Source organism: Hippichthys cyanospilos, chromosome 7 (genome assembly GCF_059441005.1).
Source record: "Hippichthys cyanospilos isolate Australia breed blue-spotted pipefish chromosome 7, RoL_Hcya_1.0, whole genome shotgun sequence".
Classification (NCBI taxonomy): domain Eukaryota; kingdom Metazoa; phylum Chordata; class Actinopteri; order Syngnathiformes; family Syngnathidae; genus Hippichthys; species Hippichthys cyanospilos.
Window position 1 is genome coordinate 10829770 of NC_142375.1, and position 19494 is coordinate 10849263.

At 38.5% G+C, this 19494-nt stretch overlaps 1 protein-coding gene across 3 annotated transcripts; it reads left to right on the forward strand.

Annotated features, from left to right (window-relative positions):
* Window positions 1–905: 905 nt before the first annotated feature.
* Window positions 906–18743, forward strand: serhl (serine hydrolase like). 3 transcript variants are annotated; one of them, XR_015866269.1, is made up of 15 exons: window positions 906–1112; window positions 1642–1779; window positions 1990–2103; window positions 2346–2387; window positions 2474–2493; window positions 2589–2663; window positions 3046–3152; window positions 3237–3316; window positions 3414–3448; window positions 3523–3599; window positions 3696–3783; window positions 4207–4423; window positions 12968–13042; window positions 14180–14421; window positions 15914–18743. XR_015866269.1 is itself a non-coding variant. In XM_088420413.1 (12 exons), the coding sequence occupies exons 1-12, from the start codon at window positions 1055–1057 to the stop codon at window positions 4345–4347; spliced, it is 975 nt and encodes a 324-aa protein (XP_088276539.1). In that variant the 5' UTR covers window positions 906–1054; the 3' UTR covers window positions 4348–5467. The 3 variants fall into 3 exon arrangements, 1 of the variants encoding a protein (XP_088276539.1); XR_015866270.1 differs by lacking the exons at window positions 12968–13042; window positions 14180–14421; window positions 15914–18743 and adding exons at window positions 7355–7436; window positions 7515–8069; XM_088420413.1 differs by lacking the exons at window positions 12968–13042; window positions 14180–14421; window positions 15914–18743 and having other exon boundaries at window positions 4207–5467.
* Window positions 18744–19494: the final 751 nt, after the last annotated feature.

Here is a 19494-nt window from a genome sequence, read left to right on the forward strand (position 1 = left end):
CGTCCACTATTCAAGGAAGCCACAGTCACTCTTTTTAGCCGTTCTTTCGAAGGTAAATTTTTGTTGTATCGCGATGTCTTTGCTGGTGTTTTCTTTTGTGTTGGGTGGTGGATGAACTCAAATGCGTAGAAGAACTAGTCATCTTAACTCCCAAATCAGTTGTTGTGCACCGTTGTGAAACGTCTGCCATCTTTGTTCTCCTTATTTTATTTACGATGGCATACAAACCTGCTATTTCCTCTTTTTCTGTTTTTATTAATGATTGGCATACAAATCAGAAACTAACTCAGTTGCACACAAGACACAAGCCGACATCCAAAAAAGTTATTCGAATTACGTTGGCAAAAGTCTTCCTCCTTTGCTCATACCTGCCCTCGTACACTCCTTTTTTCTCTCTCTCTCTCTCTCTCTCTCTCTCTCTCTCTCTCTCTCTCTCTCTCTCTCTCTCTCTCTCTCTCTCTCTCTCTCTCTCTCTCTCTCTCTATATATATATATATATATATATATATATATATATATATATATATATATATATATATATATATATATATATATATATATATATATATATATATATATATATATATACACAATGTATTTATAAAAAGATTTCTTTTTCTTTTGCAGAATACTGTATATTTGTGACCAGTTTAAACACATGCAGGGTCCTTCAATGTGCATGGCCGTTTACCCAATGGTCCATTCGCTTGGTGGACTTTGGGTGTATTTCCCTTTTGAAAAGATATTTCCAAAAAATAATTATTATTGGTGAAAGGTTTTGAGGACGACTGGGATTATTAGTGCTGGTCAAAGGTAAGTCCCGCCTTCTCTAAACGGTGATTGGTCACGCTGAAACACCATTTCTGTGTTAATCCAATAACTTCACTTTGCAATAATCACATGACCTAGCAAACCCGGAAAGCCCTATTAGTCAGCTAAAGGCAAACAGAATTTACTTACAAAGTTGGCGAGTTTCCCATACCTGGCATCTTTTCGATACGGTTTAAACCTTAAAACCATATTGCGCTGTAAGCAGAACTCCGCGTGCGCTTCGATGATACGAGTTTTAAAAAACGTCAGAAACTTGGCTACCGCTTCGATGAAACAAACAGGTGACATCTGTTAAAAAATTTTCCCTTGAATGACAGCTGTTTTTGTGTTTTGTTTTTGTGCTGTTTTGCTTTCATATTGTGTGTATATATATATATATATATATATATATATATATATATATATATATATATATATATATATATATATATATATATATATATATATATATAGTAATATATATATATATATATATATATATTACTGTCTTTAATAAAGTTTGTCTAGTACGCATTTACATTTAAACTCTAATCACATAAACAACTAAGCGTTCTGTTTAGGAATATTACTAGACAAATCACAAATGCAAACTCTTCGACCTAATATAAGAATTTGACTGAGATTAAGTTAAGACAAGTATTGTATGTGTAATGTGACACTCAAAACTCACTCCCTTATACCTATTATATACATATATGGGGGATTTGTATGGTTCTAATATAGAATATATTAAGTCAGGTCTAAACAACAAATGAACAACTATGAACAATAATGAACATCAAAATGATCCTGTGTGTTTTATTTCATCAGAATTGTCTATCACAGTCCCCTGGGGAGAGATCAGAGGAAAAATTTGGGGTCCTGACCATGGACATCCAGTGTTGTGTTTGCATGGTTGGGCTGACAACTGTGGTACTTTTAACACTCTTATTCCTCTTCTACCTAAAGGTAAATAAAAATAGCCGATCTACATGCATATCAACCATAACTGTTATTTGCACATTAAATAATAACAGTCATTGTTGGGAAATTTGGGAATCAAACTAAATATTGTGTTCATCACTCACACATTCATCCATAGTTACTTGTGCTCAAGGCATAAACAAACTGGACATAATACTGTTTGTGCGTGTGAGTCATATTGTTTCTTCCTGTCAGAGTGCAGGTACGTGGCAGTGGACCTGGCAGGTCATGGGCTGTCATCGCATCGGCCCCCTGGTGTGTTTTACACCTTTCCTTCATACGTGGCAGATATTCACAGAGTTGTTGACAGTAAGTGTTTTTTTTAAATTTTACGGTATGGCCTGTTAACATAGTGTTCTGTTAATTTGATTTGCTTACACTTGCTATCATTTGACATAAGGTTTATAGAAAAGCCTCTTATTGATTTCAATCTCAATGTCCATGCATGCTCACAAGCCCTGATGTTCTATGGCGAGTGAAACCACTGTGGGATGTAGTATTGTGATGAGATGCAGTTGCTGCCTGATGATCTGTGAAATTAACTCCCACAGCCCTCCGCTGGCGCAGGTTCTCCATCCTAGGCCATAGTATGGGTGAGCATAGCCTTACATCAGTCACATTCATTTGAATATTGCTCCTTGGTAAATTTCTACTTCTCAATCTTTTTTTTTCCCCCCAGGAGGTAATATTGCTGGAATGGTAAGTTGTGCATGTGCGGTGTTTCATCTCTCGTGATTTTTATTTGACACATCTTAATCAATCTTGATCTTGAATCCACCTTATGTTTGATGCAGTTCAGTGCTCTTTTCCCTGAGATGGTGGAAGCTTGTGTGATGCTGGATTCTTATGGATTCTTACCCACCGATTCGGTAAACCTAAAAGAATGATATCTCTTTTTCCCAAGGACAACACTGATTTGCAATTACAGTTATCACTTGTGATCACATGTCAGAAGGGGCGAGGATGACCCCAGGGAAAAGGGTTGTTTTTGCCATGTGAACTTTGTGACACGTAATTGCAAAAAAATAAGGAATGGCATCATTTTTCTTTCAATTTCAGGCATGTTGTATTTTTTTTCTTCTGTTTTAGACTAACGTGTAAAAATGTGATTACAGTTGAAAATGGATTTATATTGCTTTTTTTTTCTTTTGTTAATGTTAAAAGGGATGCAGTTTGATGTTTTTTAAATGATAAAATTCACTCTAATTCTCCACAGAACACTGACGTCTCACAGTAAAGTCTTGTTTACAGAAAGAAATGCCCAAAATAATGCAGCAGGGGATGCATGAAATGCTTCAGTATGAAAAGAGGCCTGAAAGGAGTGAGCGAGTTTACACCTATAAGAAGGCAGTTGAGAGGTATGGCACATTTTTGTTTTTGTCTTTGAAATTGGCTTTATTCAGCCTCTTTCTATTGATTTTGTTTCCTTTTTTTTTTCACAGGTTGTTGGCAGCAAACCCAACTCTGTCTGAGACATCTGCACTCAACCTTTTAGAACGTGGTCTTGTTCAAGTTGAAGGAGGTTTGTTTTCACACTGTGTCTGATTTCATGTTCCATTAGATGGAATAATTCACACTTTTTATTTCTTGTATAAATTCACTTTGATCTTCCCTTGTAGGAGTTGTTTTCTCACGTGACTTACGTATCAATTTGGTAGGTCCCTGTTGCACATTTCATCTATAAAATTTCACACACATGAAGAATATATATTTTTTCTTTGCTTGAAGAAAAACATAGCTCGTATCAGTTTGGAGCAGAGTCTGCAGCTCCTCTCCAGGATACAAGCCTCCATTCTGGTTATTCTGTGAGTTCTCCATTTAGTGGCCACGTACAATAATACATGTACTCCATTGCTACTCTTCAACTTTCAACTTTCACTTTTTTTTTCCATCCTCCCTAGGGCGGAAGAAGGTTTTGAGAAAATATTTGCAGAACCGGAGCAGCAGAAATTTACATCAGAGCTTCTGCAGGGCTATAGACACAAAAATGTAAGTAGGTTAATGCAGAGTATGTATGCTTGTGGCTTTTGTGAAATTTACAGTTAGTTAAAAGGCGGAAAGATTGAGGCAGTCATCCGCTGACAAACAGGTCAATATACAGAGAGACGAAATGACAAAACACCAAAAGGCAGCATTAACATACTGTATAAGAAAATTGATAGCAGAGAGATAAAAACTGTGACAGCCTCACAGACGTTTTTTAGAAAACAGCCGGTGCACATCTACAACTCCAGAGATGCTAAAGCAGCATTGTGAATGTTTCATCAAGTGACCTACATAATTGAACGTGGTCAAATTCTGCTAATGATGAAACGGCAGCTTTGCTATGCCTGAAGGTCCTGTAGAGCCCACCTGCGGGTAAAGGAGGTGAAGTAAATGCTTCCTTCACTCATCCTCTTTCCTTTCACTCAGAACTCGGTGGTGAAGGTACCCGGCGGACATCACGTCCATCTCAACAACCCCGAGGTGGTAGCCCCGTTAGTGTGTGAATTCCTCCACCGCAAAGTCTTATCGTCGTCAGTCAAGGCAGATGGAGTCTCCGCTAAGCTGTAGGAGGAGCACATCACGCATGTCACGGCTCATTTCAACATTCTTTCTGCTCGTTATCCAAGTTGCCTTGTTACTTGAAGTGAGTGACCATTTTTCATATTTGTAATACAGTTGAATGTGTTGTAGGCTTATGTGGCACTTTTTTTCCGGCCTCAGACTTTTACTTTTAACATTCTAAGCTGCCCCTAGGGTAAAATTTCGGACTATTCTTGACACTGGAAAAATGTGGTTTCATACTACAGGCACTTCGGTCGCAGTCAGTATTGGAGCGGGGGGGGGCTGTTCAGGTGTTAGGTGATTTTTGTTTGTTTGTTTGTTTTTCTGCCTGTCTGCTTGATTTAGTTTTGTGTCTGTCCACAGTCCCGCAAAATCAAACAGCGGTTTCTATAGCACCTGCTATCCACTGCCTATGAGCAACCCTTTAAATCACTGACTTTGAACTCTCCTGCCATTAATATTTCAGAGGTTGCATGAATAAATCAAAAGGCAACTAGTAGCAGAGGAAAGCAGCGGCACCACAGCGGCTCAGGGGCTGCATATTAGTAAGGTGGTCCGGCTGCTCTGGTCTGTGGAGGATTTGTAATTTGCATCGCAAGCATTTTGCATCCTTGAATTCCGCTTCTCTGGCCTTACAAGGCTTTAAAGTGTTGTTAAATGTTCCGATGCATTTGTGGTTTGCTTTCTTTGGGTTTGCCATCTCGCTGAAAAAAAATCAACCATGTTTCAATCAACAATAATGTATAATGGTCAGCAGTCCTAAAGCACCTTGGCGCTTAGAATTTTTGTTTTAGATCACAGGTGTCAAACTCCAGTCATGGAGAGCTGCTATCCTGCATGTTTTCAAACCTTCTTTCTCAAACATACCTGATTCCAATGATTAGGATAATTTTCAAGCCCCTGCAGAGTTGCTAATAAGCTAAACATTTGAATTGGGTGTGTTGGGGAGAGAAAACAGGAAAACCAGGATACCGACCCTTGAGGACATTAGTGTGACACCTATGTTTTAGATAAATGAAATGGTGCCGTGCACTGTTAGCTCCAGTTGATGGCGCTTTGTTCAGAAAAAAAGTTTCAAAAGTGATCATTGTGCATTTGATTGGCGCCAATAAAAATCTATCATGTTTCTCTTTTAGGTGTTCAGTTCTTTTGTACTGTAATTGTGTGTCTGAATTAACTGTGTACATTCCCCTCCCTCAATCACAAGGTTTATGTTCCAGATCACCTCTATATTGAATTAAATACACGTTGTATCCCATATTTCCCATATCCCAGACAATCCCATATTTTAAACACTCCTTTTTATCGCCCTCATTTAACATTTACTAAGGTCTATAAAAACATTTGAAATAATACATACACATTTCACATTTATAGTGTTCCCTTGCCATGTTATGTTTCACTTTGTGACTTCAATGATTTACCTTTAAAAAATATATATATATGTATGTACAGATATGTATATACAGTATGTATGTATACGTATATACAGTGTGTGTGTGTATATGTATATGTATATATATATATATATATATATATATATATATATATATATATATATATATATATATATAATGTGTGATTGTCTGTGTTGACCATAATGTTTTGACAATATTGTAGTAGAATAGATGCAGTGTACATCACGGCTTTACACAAGCGCCTACCCCAGTGTATTGCAATAACACTCCCACCCTTAGACTAGTAGAGGCTTCACTAGTCTAACTACTTGTTTACATTCTATGTTGTTGGGGTGCAAATAAAAGCACTCTTGCTTAAAACTAAACCACTGCTTGTCATTGTACATTGACGAAGCCATGGCATTACTTAAATAAGGGCATTTTGGCCCAAAAAAAATCAACAGTGGCAACAGCTCGATCCTCTTCACTAATGCGCTCTCCCTGTGTCTCCCGATTACAGTCAGTGGACGTGAATGGCTCTCTAAGAGAATCTTCCATTGCGGCGAATGGGTGTTGTGTTTCAATATGGCGGCAGGGGGCAAGCCTCGCTGGTGCATAGATTTGGGAGAGTCTCGGACGCTCCTGCCATGCTCAGTTTTTGCTCAGTTTTTGTTGTTCAAAATAAATTGAATCAAGAGGAAGCAGTCAGAAAAAAAAGAACAGAAAATTATTGACTTCATAGTTGCTAACAGGAAGCTCCACGCTTAGGGGCACTCATGGGATATTCTTGAAGCATCATTTGTATGTGACTTTAAGGGCACAGTACAACCGTACACTGTACTGTATGTGTGAACTAAATGGTGGGTTGCATTTTTTTTACTTTAAATGGTAATTGGTAGCATGATAATGCTAATAGCGATTGGAATTTGCCAACCAGTTAGCATCGGTTTTCTGAAAATATGTATGTATGGAAGATCGGAAGATAATTAGAAGTTATAGCCACTCACTTCAACTACTGTAAATATTTAACCCTAGTAGAATTATAAACTAAAAAAATCACATTCAACCTTAGAGATTAAAAAATGGGGGGTATTCAATTGAATAATTTTTAGAGTAATAGATTTGATAAAGATTCTATAGTCAAATCCCTGGTGTATTTTTTTTTCACAATTTTTTTCACAACAAATGTATCATTTCACAATACAGTATACATCAATGATCATGACCGAATAATGTACTTTACAAAACAAATCTATAGTCATCACTTTCTGTCGGAGAAAACAACGAAATTACAGAGGCTGAAATCATTTAATTTTGGCCAAAATCTACTAGGGTGTCCTGAACTTCCTCTTTCATTGGTCTTGGTTTTACTGCATTGTCCACCATCACACACAGATAATAGATACATATACCCACATAGTGACTCAAAACAAAAATTGATTCATGTTTCTGCACTAAAACATACAGTAATATCGCTTAGGAAGTTTGAAGCGGTGATTGAATTGCTCTTTGAGAGTTGGATAATGAACCAAAGCACCAACGAGTAAGAAGCAGAGTGTTCATTATGTTTAGTAGTGCTTAAGTCACTCCTCTGTGTGTCTTGATTATTTTTAAAGGTTACTGGCTATATTCTGTAACGATCAGTACCCTTCCTAGATGATCTGCCACAGGTGGACAAAAGCGTTGCCCACAAGCCGGGTGAGTCAAACGCTGCACGCACATGCCGCTCTGATCACATATAAATGCTGACACTCTACTTTTTCACACCCTCTTCAGGTGTTGAGGGAACCACTTGATTCACATCACATCCAATCTGTCAGGAAAGAGTAAGCCACTGGGATGTCATTAGTGCTGCCATCAATTAGAGAACAAAGCAGGATGTAGCACTCCTAATTGCATCTTTTCTCTCGTTAATCACACAAGCGTGTCTAGACGTGTGTGGGTCCCATGTTTGAATGTGATTCTTAGTTGCACGCATACTGTCTTCTTTCAGGGGAAAAAAGAACCGTTATAAACAATGGAGTCAGCTCTTTGAAATGCTCAACCACTTTTGAACTTTGCCTTTTTACTGTGCATTATTCAGTTTGAAATATTTGACATGAAGTGCGGCGGGTAAGGTCACACAGTTTTGCCCTCTGAGCTCAACCAACTTGAAATAGTTTGTGTGAGAGTGCGCACTTGACATTTTTAGGGCTATGTGTGAGATGTATGGCCCTAAGAACGACACATTGCTACCATTGTTTTTGTGTTGAATTTGAACCAAGTCTTCTAAAGTCCCCAACAATTCACCTTACAGAATTATATAGGTAGTGCCACCGCCCCCCCCCCCCCCAAAAAAAAAACTTAAAAAAATACAGTATAAACAATATGCAAATGATTGATTGATTCAAGTGTGCTTAATAAATTAAGTTAAAAAAAAATCTAGTTGCACTTGTATTTTTTGTTTTTTTATGAATGTGGCCATCAGAGGAAAATGTTTAAACAGCTCTGAATTATATAGTGATGTGTCAAAATGTGCCCAGGTTTCAAAGCGCGTCTTGAGCAATCCAGAATGACATTTCTAAAGCGCGTAACTGAGTGCAATTCTTTCTAGAGTAAGGCTGTGGCTTTTAAATATTTTTAGAATCTATTATTCCTTAAATTGATCAAATAATAAAGATTTATTTTACATTGAGGTGTATCATTTTCTCATTTATAGTTTCATTTTTGGTTTTTTTTTGTATCGTATATGATTTAAAAAACAAACAAACATGGGAGGGATTGATATTGTACTTTAAACTGGTTCGGTCATTGTTTTTCCAAAGTAAGATCAAATGCCTTATTTTCATTATGCACAAAAAATGAACAAATTTCACAAAAGACTCCAGAGGTCGGAATAATTACTGTTGTGAAGCTGAAATTGAAGGCTTTTCATCATTTTTAACATATTTACTTGTTTATTATATTAGAGGTTCATATTTGCTAATCAATTAGTTGTTGATTAATCAATTAATTGTGACAGCTCCAATACAGAGCCTTGCTGTTTCAAGAGGTGATTCACGTGTCAACATGGTTAATGTTTACAAGGCAAATCTGAGTAAATAATAGATTACTTGTCCTGTTAGAAGTTTGACAATTTTCTGTGACAAATAGCCAATGTTTTATTCATAGTCAAAAAAGAAAAAAAAAATTCCCATGCATGACAATGAGCATTGCCTCGCACTTGTCTCATTTCTGCCTCCCGATAACCACAACAGTATTATTCGTCATATGATGAACAAATGCGCCCAAAAGTTCCATAATTTCGTCATTTTAATAACACACACCATTGACACTCTGAAGAAGGTGAAAGAAAAATGCTGAAATGCTGAAATGTCAGGTTATAACCTCTTGGGAATTTTAGGATTTTAGTTTTTACTTTTGAATCTTAAAGTTTTTAAGTCTTACTACTATCTGATAAAGAAGAAAACAACAACGGGTGTTTAATTTCTGCCTCATCTGCCAACAATTTGCATCACTAATGACAATGCCCATAAACCTTAAGGCTTATATAATGATATTTTCAATTTGGTACAGTTAAATATGTAAATTTAAACTACATTTGACATATTGGTGAATTAATTTTGGATGTAATATAAGATTTATTTGGAACTAACATTTCTAACCAGGAAGTGAAACGCCTCGTTGACTGACGCCGCACATCTCACCGTGTGGTTACCACGCCCCCTTCAACTAATGTAACAATCAGTAACGGGATTTAGAGGCGGAGTGATTTTTTTACTCACATTTGAATGAACTGGAGAGCCAACAAAGCAAAAGATGTGTCAAGAGAGCACACACAGTAACACCCATTCCTTTTATCAAATCGGTCCCCTTGGGAAATTATGCCTCATAACATCAGTTCCACGTGTGAATTATGTATGTGAATTAATTATGGTGATTGTCCACATTTTTGCTATGATATTTTCTAGTCAAATTCTGTAACTAATAAATGAAACATTGCCGTTTACTTGGATGACGCTGTGCATAGTCTTTCCTCCCCCAACCCCAGAATGAACCCAAAAGTAAAAAAAAAAAAAAAAAAGAAATAATCTGAATAGATAACGTGGACATGTATCTACTCTTGCATGATTGGTATGAGGTCCTTCGTTCTTACTGTGACGTTACAAAAAGTGACGAAAACGGCCGTCTCTTATTATCTGCTCGGGCGGGACCAGTACTGAAAACACAGAATAGCTTCTTAGAAATGCATCAATTAAGGAAAATAACACTTTGGGGGTTGGTGAAAAATTAGCATTGCTACATAGTTAAAAGCACCCAAAAGTTGAATTATCGTGATGAGGGACCTTTAACAAAATAAAGGACATAAAATCTTTTACAAAGGAGTCACTATAACACAATTTAGCAATAAGTTGCTTCATGTTTGCCTTGAGTTTAAAATGTACTGTTCCTGCCACAGTATTCAAGTGTTAAATCCAAAACCCTATTAAAATCTCTTGTACGCCCTGAACTGCTGTCGCGTACCCCCATTTCAAAACCGCTGTGTACATACTGTAACCATTGCACTTTATTTTCAGTTTGTTTTTGTGTATACATTTTTTAATAGCGAAGAATGCCAAATTTTGACTAAAAAAAACCTAGGTTGTGAAGAAACATTTGTATTAAATTATAATTAGATTCCTGCAGTATAATCTGTATTCCATTTATTGTGACGGATTGGTAAAATTTGTTCAATCGACGAATTTGCAATGCAAACGTTTGCATTTGAGAAGTGTTATCCTACTGCAGTGTGCAGTGAATTAAAAACACAAGTTGTTTGGCGGCAGCAATCATCCTATTACGAGGGACACTTTGGGCTAAACTGCAGAGTGCTGAAGTCATGAAAATCAAATCAAATCAGACACACTGATGTGTCATCATTCTGCTCGGCGGCATCTCCTCGTTCGCCGTGACGGCTTCGCGTTTAAGGCCGCTCTAGATCGAGGGGCTCATAAAATTTGAAATGGCTGAATTTGTTTTTTTATCTCCTCTCCCAGGAAATAATCTCACTTCCTTTGCCCTGGTGTGCTGGCTGTGCATCTCTTTTGGCAGAATTTGTCTTCCCCTCCTCAGAGACCGGCGGCTTCTTTCTGTGAGACGCTGTTCATCCCTTTTAAGAATGAAGCGTAACGTTTGGGCCCCAACAGGCCAAGTGCCTTTTTGTTTTCAGGCATAACACTTTGGTGGCTGGAGACGCCATCAAACATACAAGCTTCCTTTATCCTGTCATTGTTTTGTTAGGCTACACTGGGTAGGTACTCCATCAGTTGCACGCTCCCAGTGCGAATGTGGATTTGTGTTGTTCATACACATAGGCTGCAGTATTCATACTGTATGATAGCAAATGACCAAAAGATTCTCTAACAAAAAACAGAACCAAACTGACATCAAGTGACACTCATAACATGGATACGGGACATGAAAACTTTACTGTTTGGCAGAAATGGTGTAATTTGCAAGAAGCATTTTCATGATTCGCGCTACAAAGACAATGTACAAGCAAAGCTACTGGGATACATGGCTAAGAAGAGGCTTGAAATTGATGCGGTGCTGACAATATTTCAGCACCGGTCCCAAAAGCCATAGAGTGGGCGTGTAAAAAAGTTGGATACGCAGGATTGATGACGACTACGTGAAATCAGTATATATACATGTCCGTGTGTTTATGTGTCTTGTGTGTGTGATGGTGGGGGGCGAAAAAGTGACAGCTCGAAAGGCTCGAAATAACTGGTTAGGCATCTCTGTTTGCAGATAAAAATGTGTATTATGTGTCTGATAAATAACGTACATATTGAATAGCAAAACTGAGGAGGGAAGATAAGAAAAGACAGAGCTTGCCATGCTACAATAACCTAGGGCTTGAGTTAAAAAAAAATGTGAGGGAGCTCAGAAGATTGATCTTACTTTCCACGCAAGTCTGGCTGGAACCGCGTTAAATCAGAGAATATCCAACTTTAAACAGCAAAATGGCAGGGGAAGTGTCTGGATTACATTTCAACAAGAAAGGACCGTTTTCTGTTCTGTGGTAAAACTTACCGGTTAGACAGCTGAGCGAGGGCACGCACACAATTCTTCTGCAAGCCTCTGATGTACATGAGTTTGAGTGATGGTTTGTGGGCGACATGTTGGGTAAATCAACTTTCAAAGTTAAGAATTTTAGTCCATTTTCTTTAATTGTATCAACTGCAGGTTTATGTTCATGGCAACAAAAGTACTCAGTCTGGCATCTGATCAAAGCAGCAGCCTCCTTTTTCGCCCTTCTGTCTCCAAAGTAATGCCGTATTTTCTTCATCTGACAAACGGGTCATGATCTTTTCATTGTCGGATTCAGAATTAGGCCCTTTGTGGCTCAAATAAACAACCATGTTGGCCCATTTCCTCTGAAATTGACTCCATTTTAACAGTGATAACAAGATCTGGCGTATCAAGTTGTGGACGCAAAGGATGGCCCTGTCAACAAACTATGTGACTTTATGCAAACTGTTTTGGGACTGGACACAAAAATCAGAACACTAGACATTTATCAAACCTTACAATATTGCTCCCTTTACCCATCAAGACCTTAATTCAGGACCTCTGGAGGTGCCCTTTTAACAGATGCGTTTGTAACCATTTACCTTGTGCTGTATTTGAGACGAGTCCCAAATGGCTGCAACTCTTAGTTTCAACCACCAGGAGGAATGGTTCAGTTTTGCTTTGTCAACAGCCAAATAATTGGAAATGAACTTATTATCTGCCAGCCCAGTCAAAATGGATCTTTGACTTTCATAGCGGTCAATGGAGCCCAGTTAAAATGGATCTTTGACAACTACGGTCATCAATGGCATTGAATGAGGTAACAGAATAAAACATTGTCCACCCTGTCCGTAAGAGACTTGCTCAAACGTAGGGTGTTCTTGAGTTTAGTTTGGCAAAGAGCCTTTCTATGGCTCACTACATTACGAGTAGTGTCTTTGTTGTTCTTATTAGGTGTGGCTGCAGCCCACAACTGGGTGCTTTGCATTTATGTGGTAGGCTAAACTTGAGCTGCTTCTGTGATAAACAAGCTCCTTCTTACAAACAATGTGTTTCAATCTATTTTTATCGAAGAGGCATTTTTTGAAAGTTATATATGTGATTCATTGGACTGACAATGCTCTTATACTCCTCCACACAGTTGTCTGGCCTGTATATGTGCATGAGCTTGCCTTTCTCCTTTGTTTTTACAATAGTGATGCAGTGCCGAAGCAATCCTGCTGCCTTCTGCGAGATGACGAGAGCCTCCATGCTTTCATTCTCAGTGTCAGGTGAGCTTTGCAATTTACGCTTTCGTTGTTTTGAGTTGGTAAAATTCCCCATTATCGTGATGAGGTTTTGTTTTTCGGGTGACGAGCCCTAGATGTGACACACCTTCAGATGAATTATACTGATTAATAGCAAATTTTATTTAAAGGTGTCTCTCAATGTATTTTTTGGTGCTAGTTTAAAACACAATTTTACTATTTTCTGTCACACCAGTTTTTTTCTTAACATTTAACCTACAAAAACCTGTGCAATACAAATTTACCTGTTGTATTTCATGACCATGACGTTTCAGAAAAAAATCTACCAGTTGCCGATCCTAACACTTTATTCATCCCTATTACTAAATATATTGCAATACTACATATTATAATTGCTATTTTTAGTAACCTCACCATTACCAGTGAAAACAGATCAAGGTCTTATTTGTTTACTGCATTTTGAAGTCTGAAAACTAAAATTTGGCTTAGGGTTAGAACATACACAAACATATTCTTAAAATCCCATTTTCATTATCATTTCCGATTTGTAAACATTTCGGGGGAAAAAAAAGCCCAGCCAACAGTACCATAAATGTATGACAAAGCCACCTCCAACCTGTGGCGCTGACATGCCATCTGTAAAGCTGTTGTTTTTTTACAATGAACTTTAAAAAGTGCCTAGCGTTTTGACATCTGAAGATGATGAAACCCTTTCTTCTCACCTTAAAAGTGTCACATCATCATTCCCTGCTTCGAAATGCCATCATTATGACCTTCCCGTCATCCGGCTGCTTTTATGAATCCCCCCAAGGCTAAAAATACCCACAAAACTTGTTTGCGCTGAGCTTTTGTCTTTTGCTCGTGAGCCATAGTAATATATCAGCTTTTACTCTTCAACATCATTGCGGCCGCTTTCAGTCATAGTCGATATGACAGCCCCCCCCCAAACACTGCCATCCACCTTCTTCATGTCACTGAAACTGCGCGATGGCCCTGGGTGTTAAATTGAGTGGAATTGATTTTACGCGGCAAGCCGAAGACATCTGAAGGGCTTGCACCCGTCCCCCCTCCCACACACACACACACACACACACACGCACAAAAAGATGATAGTTATATAAGTTTTCCTCCCACTCCCTCCTTCCTCTCCGCCATGAGCAGGGGTGTTGTCATAGCAACCGCACCCCTCCTTTGAACGTCAGAGGCATGATCTTGGAGGATGAAGCTGCGTGCAGCATCTGTCTCCCATGCTTCTTGGAGAGCACCTGTCCTCTTTGTGGACTTTATTTCTGTTTGTGTGACACTCTGAGAACTGCGACGGAACATCTCATCCCGTGTGGACGGATTTGATTGTGGACCAAAGACTCCCACACCTTCTCGCGCCGGTCCGGCTGCGTGCACAGGTGAGCGCTTGTGTGTTCACTCACTATTGTTTTACGGCAAAAAAAAAAAAAAAATGTTTGGCATCAGATACGAGTACATGCATGTCGCGTCCTTTGTCTTTTGTATGTTGAATAACACATAACCAAGATTTGTGGATGCATGTTTGACAACACATGCACTCAATACAGCGAGACCTCAATGTTTTCAGTGACTGATTTCTAATTTCAAAACTAATTCAGCCCTGTAGATTTGCATTGAATTAATTCCCTCCATTCTGTTTTCTGCACTGCTTAATCTCATTGGCTTGATGGGTAAACTGGAGCCAATTCCTGCTACATTTGGATGAGATTACTGACAACCACGTTCACACTTCTGGACAGTCCATTCTTCAGTGAACCCATCATGTTGAGGGAATGTGGAATGAAGTACCTGCAGAAAAGCCATGGGGAGAACATACGGACTGCACACAGAATTTGAACGTTGACCCTCATTACTGCGAGGCAGACTTACTAACCACTTGTACACTGCGCCGAATTCATTCCTTCTGCATTTAAACTGTACGATACATAAATTATTTATCCTGCCATAACATTTCACAACTGCCTGCGAAAAGGATAATTAACCTCTCTCAAACGTCGCTAAAATAATGTCGGGCCTGACCAAACAGTTTGCTGGTCAAGTTAATCGACCAATTTTAGGTCATTTAAAATCAGAGGGAAAAATATTTAACATGAACCAAAATGATGAGCCCTCACAGCAGATGTTTTTCTGCTGTAAATTGACACATCATGTTATCTGATGGAGAGGGATCCATCTGGTGCGCCTGCCTTGGCCACCTGGGGGCAGTATAAGACAGGCAGGTTCATTTTTAATAGGCGCTTAGTTACTCTGGTTCTAGTAGTGCGGAGGTCACCTACACGTTAGCTCCACAAGGAGGATCATATGAATAGCCCGCAGGCTTGTTCTGCAAATAGCTTACAAGTGATAGAACATTGTGATTTTCTACGAATACCTAGACAGATACTGTATGACATTTACATTTCATATTACACCTGAATGACATATTTACTACAGCTGTTTCTTAAATTAGTGTGAAAAATCATTAACTCTTATTTATAGTTAGTGCGTCGAGTTGGGAGCACGAAAAGTTTTCTCATTCTTGGGAGGGGGGCCTTGGCAAAATATAATTGAGAAGCACTATGCTAACCACTGTTTTCCCCTAAATTCTTTATCCCATATGAAAACCAATTATTGAAGCTTATTGAGTCACTAAGAATGAGGCTCTTCTTTGTTTGTCTGTATGTATGGGCAAAGAAGAAGGAGAAACACAATGTGGTATTAAATCTTGATGCAGGAACGGTTCAATTCTTTTCGTTCTATTTAATTCTGTTGTTGCTCTTTGTAGCTAAAAATTACAATCTAGTACTATTTTCCTCATTGGAAAACACATTACAAGTGTTTTGTGTGGGGCCAGAAAATCACTTGTCTTGGTCTCCTCTTTCCAACATGAAGACCCCCGTTTCCCTCGTCATCCACTCGGGATCTCCCCCAGCGATGTCGTGGTTGTTCTTGGACTGGTTCGTGCCTCTCTACCTGCTGGTTTCGGTCCTGGTGCTGGCTGGCTTCGGGGCGTGCCTGTACTTCCTGGAGCCCGGGCTGAACGACACACACGTGTGGAGCAACAAAAGCAGGCATCGCCCGCTGGTCGCCAGCGTGAACTGCAGAGATGATGACACAGATGCTCTCATATGATCCCCATGGGAGGGCAGAGTGAGGCTTCGACGGTGGAAAGAAGAGGGATGATCTGATAAGCCTTATCCCATCACACCAACTTTTCTCTGATCCCAAGCATATTGTAGTTTTTTTCAGGGCTGAATCAGACTAAAGTGAAGCAGGTGGGTTCTACTATACGGTAAATGAAGCCAGAACGAGATTGTGCTGGGACGTGATGTCCTTTGGGGATGTTTGATGTCAATTTTTGTGCCATTGTCCACCTGTGCCAGCTTTTAACATGTGTTTTGTTTTTTTGTACTATAGCTGCCATTTCAAGTGTATAATGTTGTTGACTTGTGTATTTCTAATTCCTTTTGTTAAAGTGCCATCTACATGAACACTAGAGACTTCAGGTAATCCTACATAATCTGATTGGATCCAGTTTTGTTTTTTTTTTTAATCACCTGTCTACCACTGCTTGAGAGGTATGTTTTGCAAACACAATATACTCACATTCAAATGGCAAAACGTCTCGATGAATTTGAAAATTCAATAATTAGATTTTAGCAATTAAAAAAATGAGCATGTAAAGTCAAACACATAATTTCTTACTTGACCTCTGCCTTCTAAAAAAGATCTATTTGTTATGTAGTTTTAAGAGCAATACAGTCTAATGTACATGTATAAAAAATACTGCTGTCCATTTTTTAATGAACTGCTGAAACAAAAATCATATTTAGTGAGATACACCAGTGTGTTTGAAACATTAATGACATTTAAGTTTAAAAAAAAAAAAAGCTCTTCCATTTTGGTGGACAAACCCCTTTTCTATTTTAATGACATTCAGAGATTCGTATTTCAAAATAGAGATAACACGCTTGAAATAATTGAGTGAACTGGTTGAACCTGACCTAATTTTTTTAAACACTATCTTTGAACATAAAAGGTTCATTTTATAAATAATTAAAGACTGTGCACAAGATATTCTATTAAAAAGAAAGTAAAAACAACTAGCATTTGCTGTCCCTGCAGTTACGTCTGTGTTGTTAGTAAATTATTTGATGAATGGGTATTTTTCTTTTAATTGAGAAGAACAAGAAAAAAGTTGGAAATATTCACCTTTTTTTTTTAACTTCAAAATTTTGACAGTTTTAAGGGAATGCTAGCTTTTGCAAGCGTTCCAAAGCATCTTGGGAACTTCAATCAAAGATTACTTTGCCACAAAACAATATCCATTGAAAGTATACAATCGGAACTCAAATTTAGGGTATGAATCGCAAATGCAAGCATTTTCCACCGTGTTTCTCTTGTTTCCTCCTGATGTATGACAACGCTATATCTTTAGTGCCATTAACTGAAGTGTTACAAAAAGCTGTCTGTATGATGCAGTGCCATTGAATAGTCACTGCATACACAAAACTGCGCATGAGTATCTTTGTAAAAAAAACCTTTTTGTACTGCCGTGTGTACCTACCGTTGTGGCCGTTGATGCTGTAAATCTGCGGAGGGTGGCCCACCGAGCATTTCCATCATTGAGGGTTCTTAAATATGAGTTGCCATCATTAAAAGATATTTCTGACTTATTTAGGAAGTGGGCGTGTCTCTCCTGTCCCTGGCAGCAATCGATGCCTGGATGCATGTGGATGGTTTGTGCCACCGTGTAGTAGTGACTATAGTACAATGTGTGATTAATCAAGGCAGCAAATGTGTATTTGTAGATGACTGAAAATGACTGCGAGTGAGTCACTCCACTATCATGCACTTCTTTATCTGTTGACACCAAAAATAAAAGTATGGTCTGTAGTGGTGATGAGTATGTGTGATGTTAAGATCAGGAGAGAGCTCCCAGCGAGGATGCAGTGTGGGTGTAGAACAACAGTGCAGCCTCAGTGTGCAGGAATTACAAGAATGGCGCTCGTCCGCTCGCGACGCCCACTGTGTCTTTCCTCATCAGTCTGTTTGTCTCTTTTTCTCGCTCAAGTTTGACAACAACCAAACAGACTCCATAAGCAGGTTAGTGATATTTTAATTACTTCTTTTTCATCTACATTATTGTTTTTTCAAACATTTGGAGTCTTTTTAAATGCTGCCAAACTGGGATTGTTAGTTTTTATGTTTTTGACTTTTCAATTCAAATTTGGCCAAATCAGACAGGCCACGGTGCTTGCTGCTCGGTGAGGTGGGCATGGTAGCAGTTTTGCCATTCAAATTTGAATCCCATTTCCGAGCGTGTTTCAGTTGTCAACTTAAAGAGTCCAAGAGTAGAAAGACCAGATTTTCAAAATTTTAAACCAAGAACATAAAGCATATAGCTGAAAATGAAATATAAAATCTATTCTCACCAGAGGTTAGTAATGTTTGACAAATGTGATCGCTAGTCAGTCTGGTGACTGGAAGTTGTGCAGAATATTACATGATAACATTACTTTAGCTCATGCTAAATGGTGACTTGTTTCAGTTCAACAGCAATCCAAGTCAGTGAACTCACCATTATCCAGTCTTTTTTTTTTATTTCTCCTTGTGTTGTGTCAATTTAGTAAAATGTGTATCTCCTGCCCCTGCAACTTGACTTGACATTTGGTTGTTTGGATTTTGGTGTGTCAAATAAATTAGAAAATGTTTCCGTGTACCCGCTGCAATGTGCCATTTCTGTTTTTTTTATTCAGTAAGTATTTTGTAATCAATTTTGGAGATTCCCAACTGTGTAAGTAGTCATTAAATGCACCATGTGTCACCTGCCAAACATGAGGGTTTTTTTTTTTTTGTTTTGTTTTGTTTTGTTTTGTTTTGTTAATCCACACATCTATTAATCAGTGAACGCAAGCACATTTCTAAACCTTCTTCATACAACCGAAGATCAAATTGCCACAATAAACCTGGCAGTACCACATTGGAAATACACCACCAGAGATGCTCAGCTCAGTCTGACTACATTTCCATTGATTTTTAGACAAAAGCAGTTCTATGAGACAAATATCAATGTGAAACTAAATAGGAAGGAATTGAACACTTAAATTGAATTCTCGCATAAATCGCTACTGTGGAACTGACAGAAACGAGGTCCGAACAATCGACTTGCAAAATGGTCTCAATAAAAAAGGGATGCCAAGATTGGGACCTGACTAAGATTGGAACAAAGCAATCCGCCAGGACTTGCAACGGATGGCTCAAAACCGGGACTCAGTTGTGCTAAAATGTTCTGGTACTGTGTTTATTTCAGTTTGCTACACAATTAGTCTAGGTTGACTTTCACACAGTGACAGTGTGAATGTGCGTGTTTGTCTAAAAATGAACGCATGGATGAGTCTGTATTTGCACACATAAATCATGTTTTTTTTCCCCGATTGCCCTGTTTCCACAAGATATTGCAAGCCTCCGGC

Coding starts and splice junctions, on each gene's coding strand:
- serhl (XM_088420413.1), top strand. CDS start 1,055: ATGATACGAGTTTTAAAAAACGTCAGAAACTTGGCTACCGCTTCGATG. Junction 2,388..2,473: donor CATCCTAGGCCATAGTATGG/GTGAGCATAGCC, acceptor TTTTCCCCCCAG/GAGGTAATATTGCTGGAATG. Junction 2,664..3,045: donor GATTCTTACCCACCGATTCG/GTAAACCTAAAA, acceptor TCTTGTTTACAG/AAAGAAATGCCCAAAATAAT.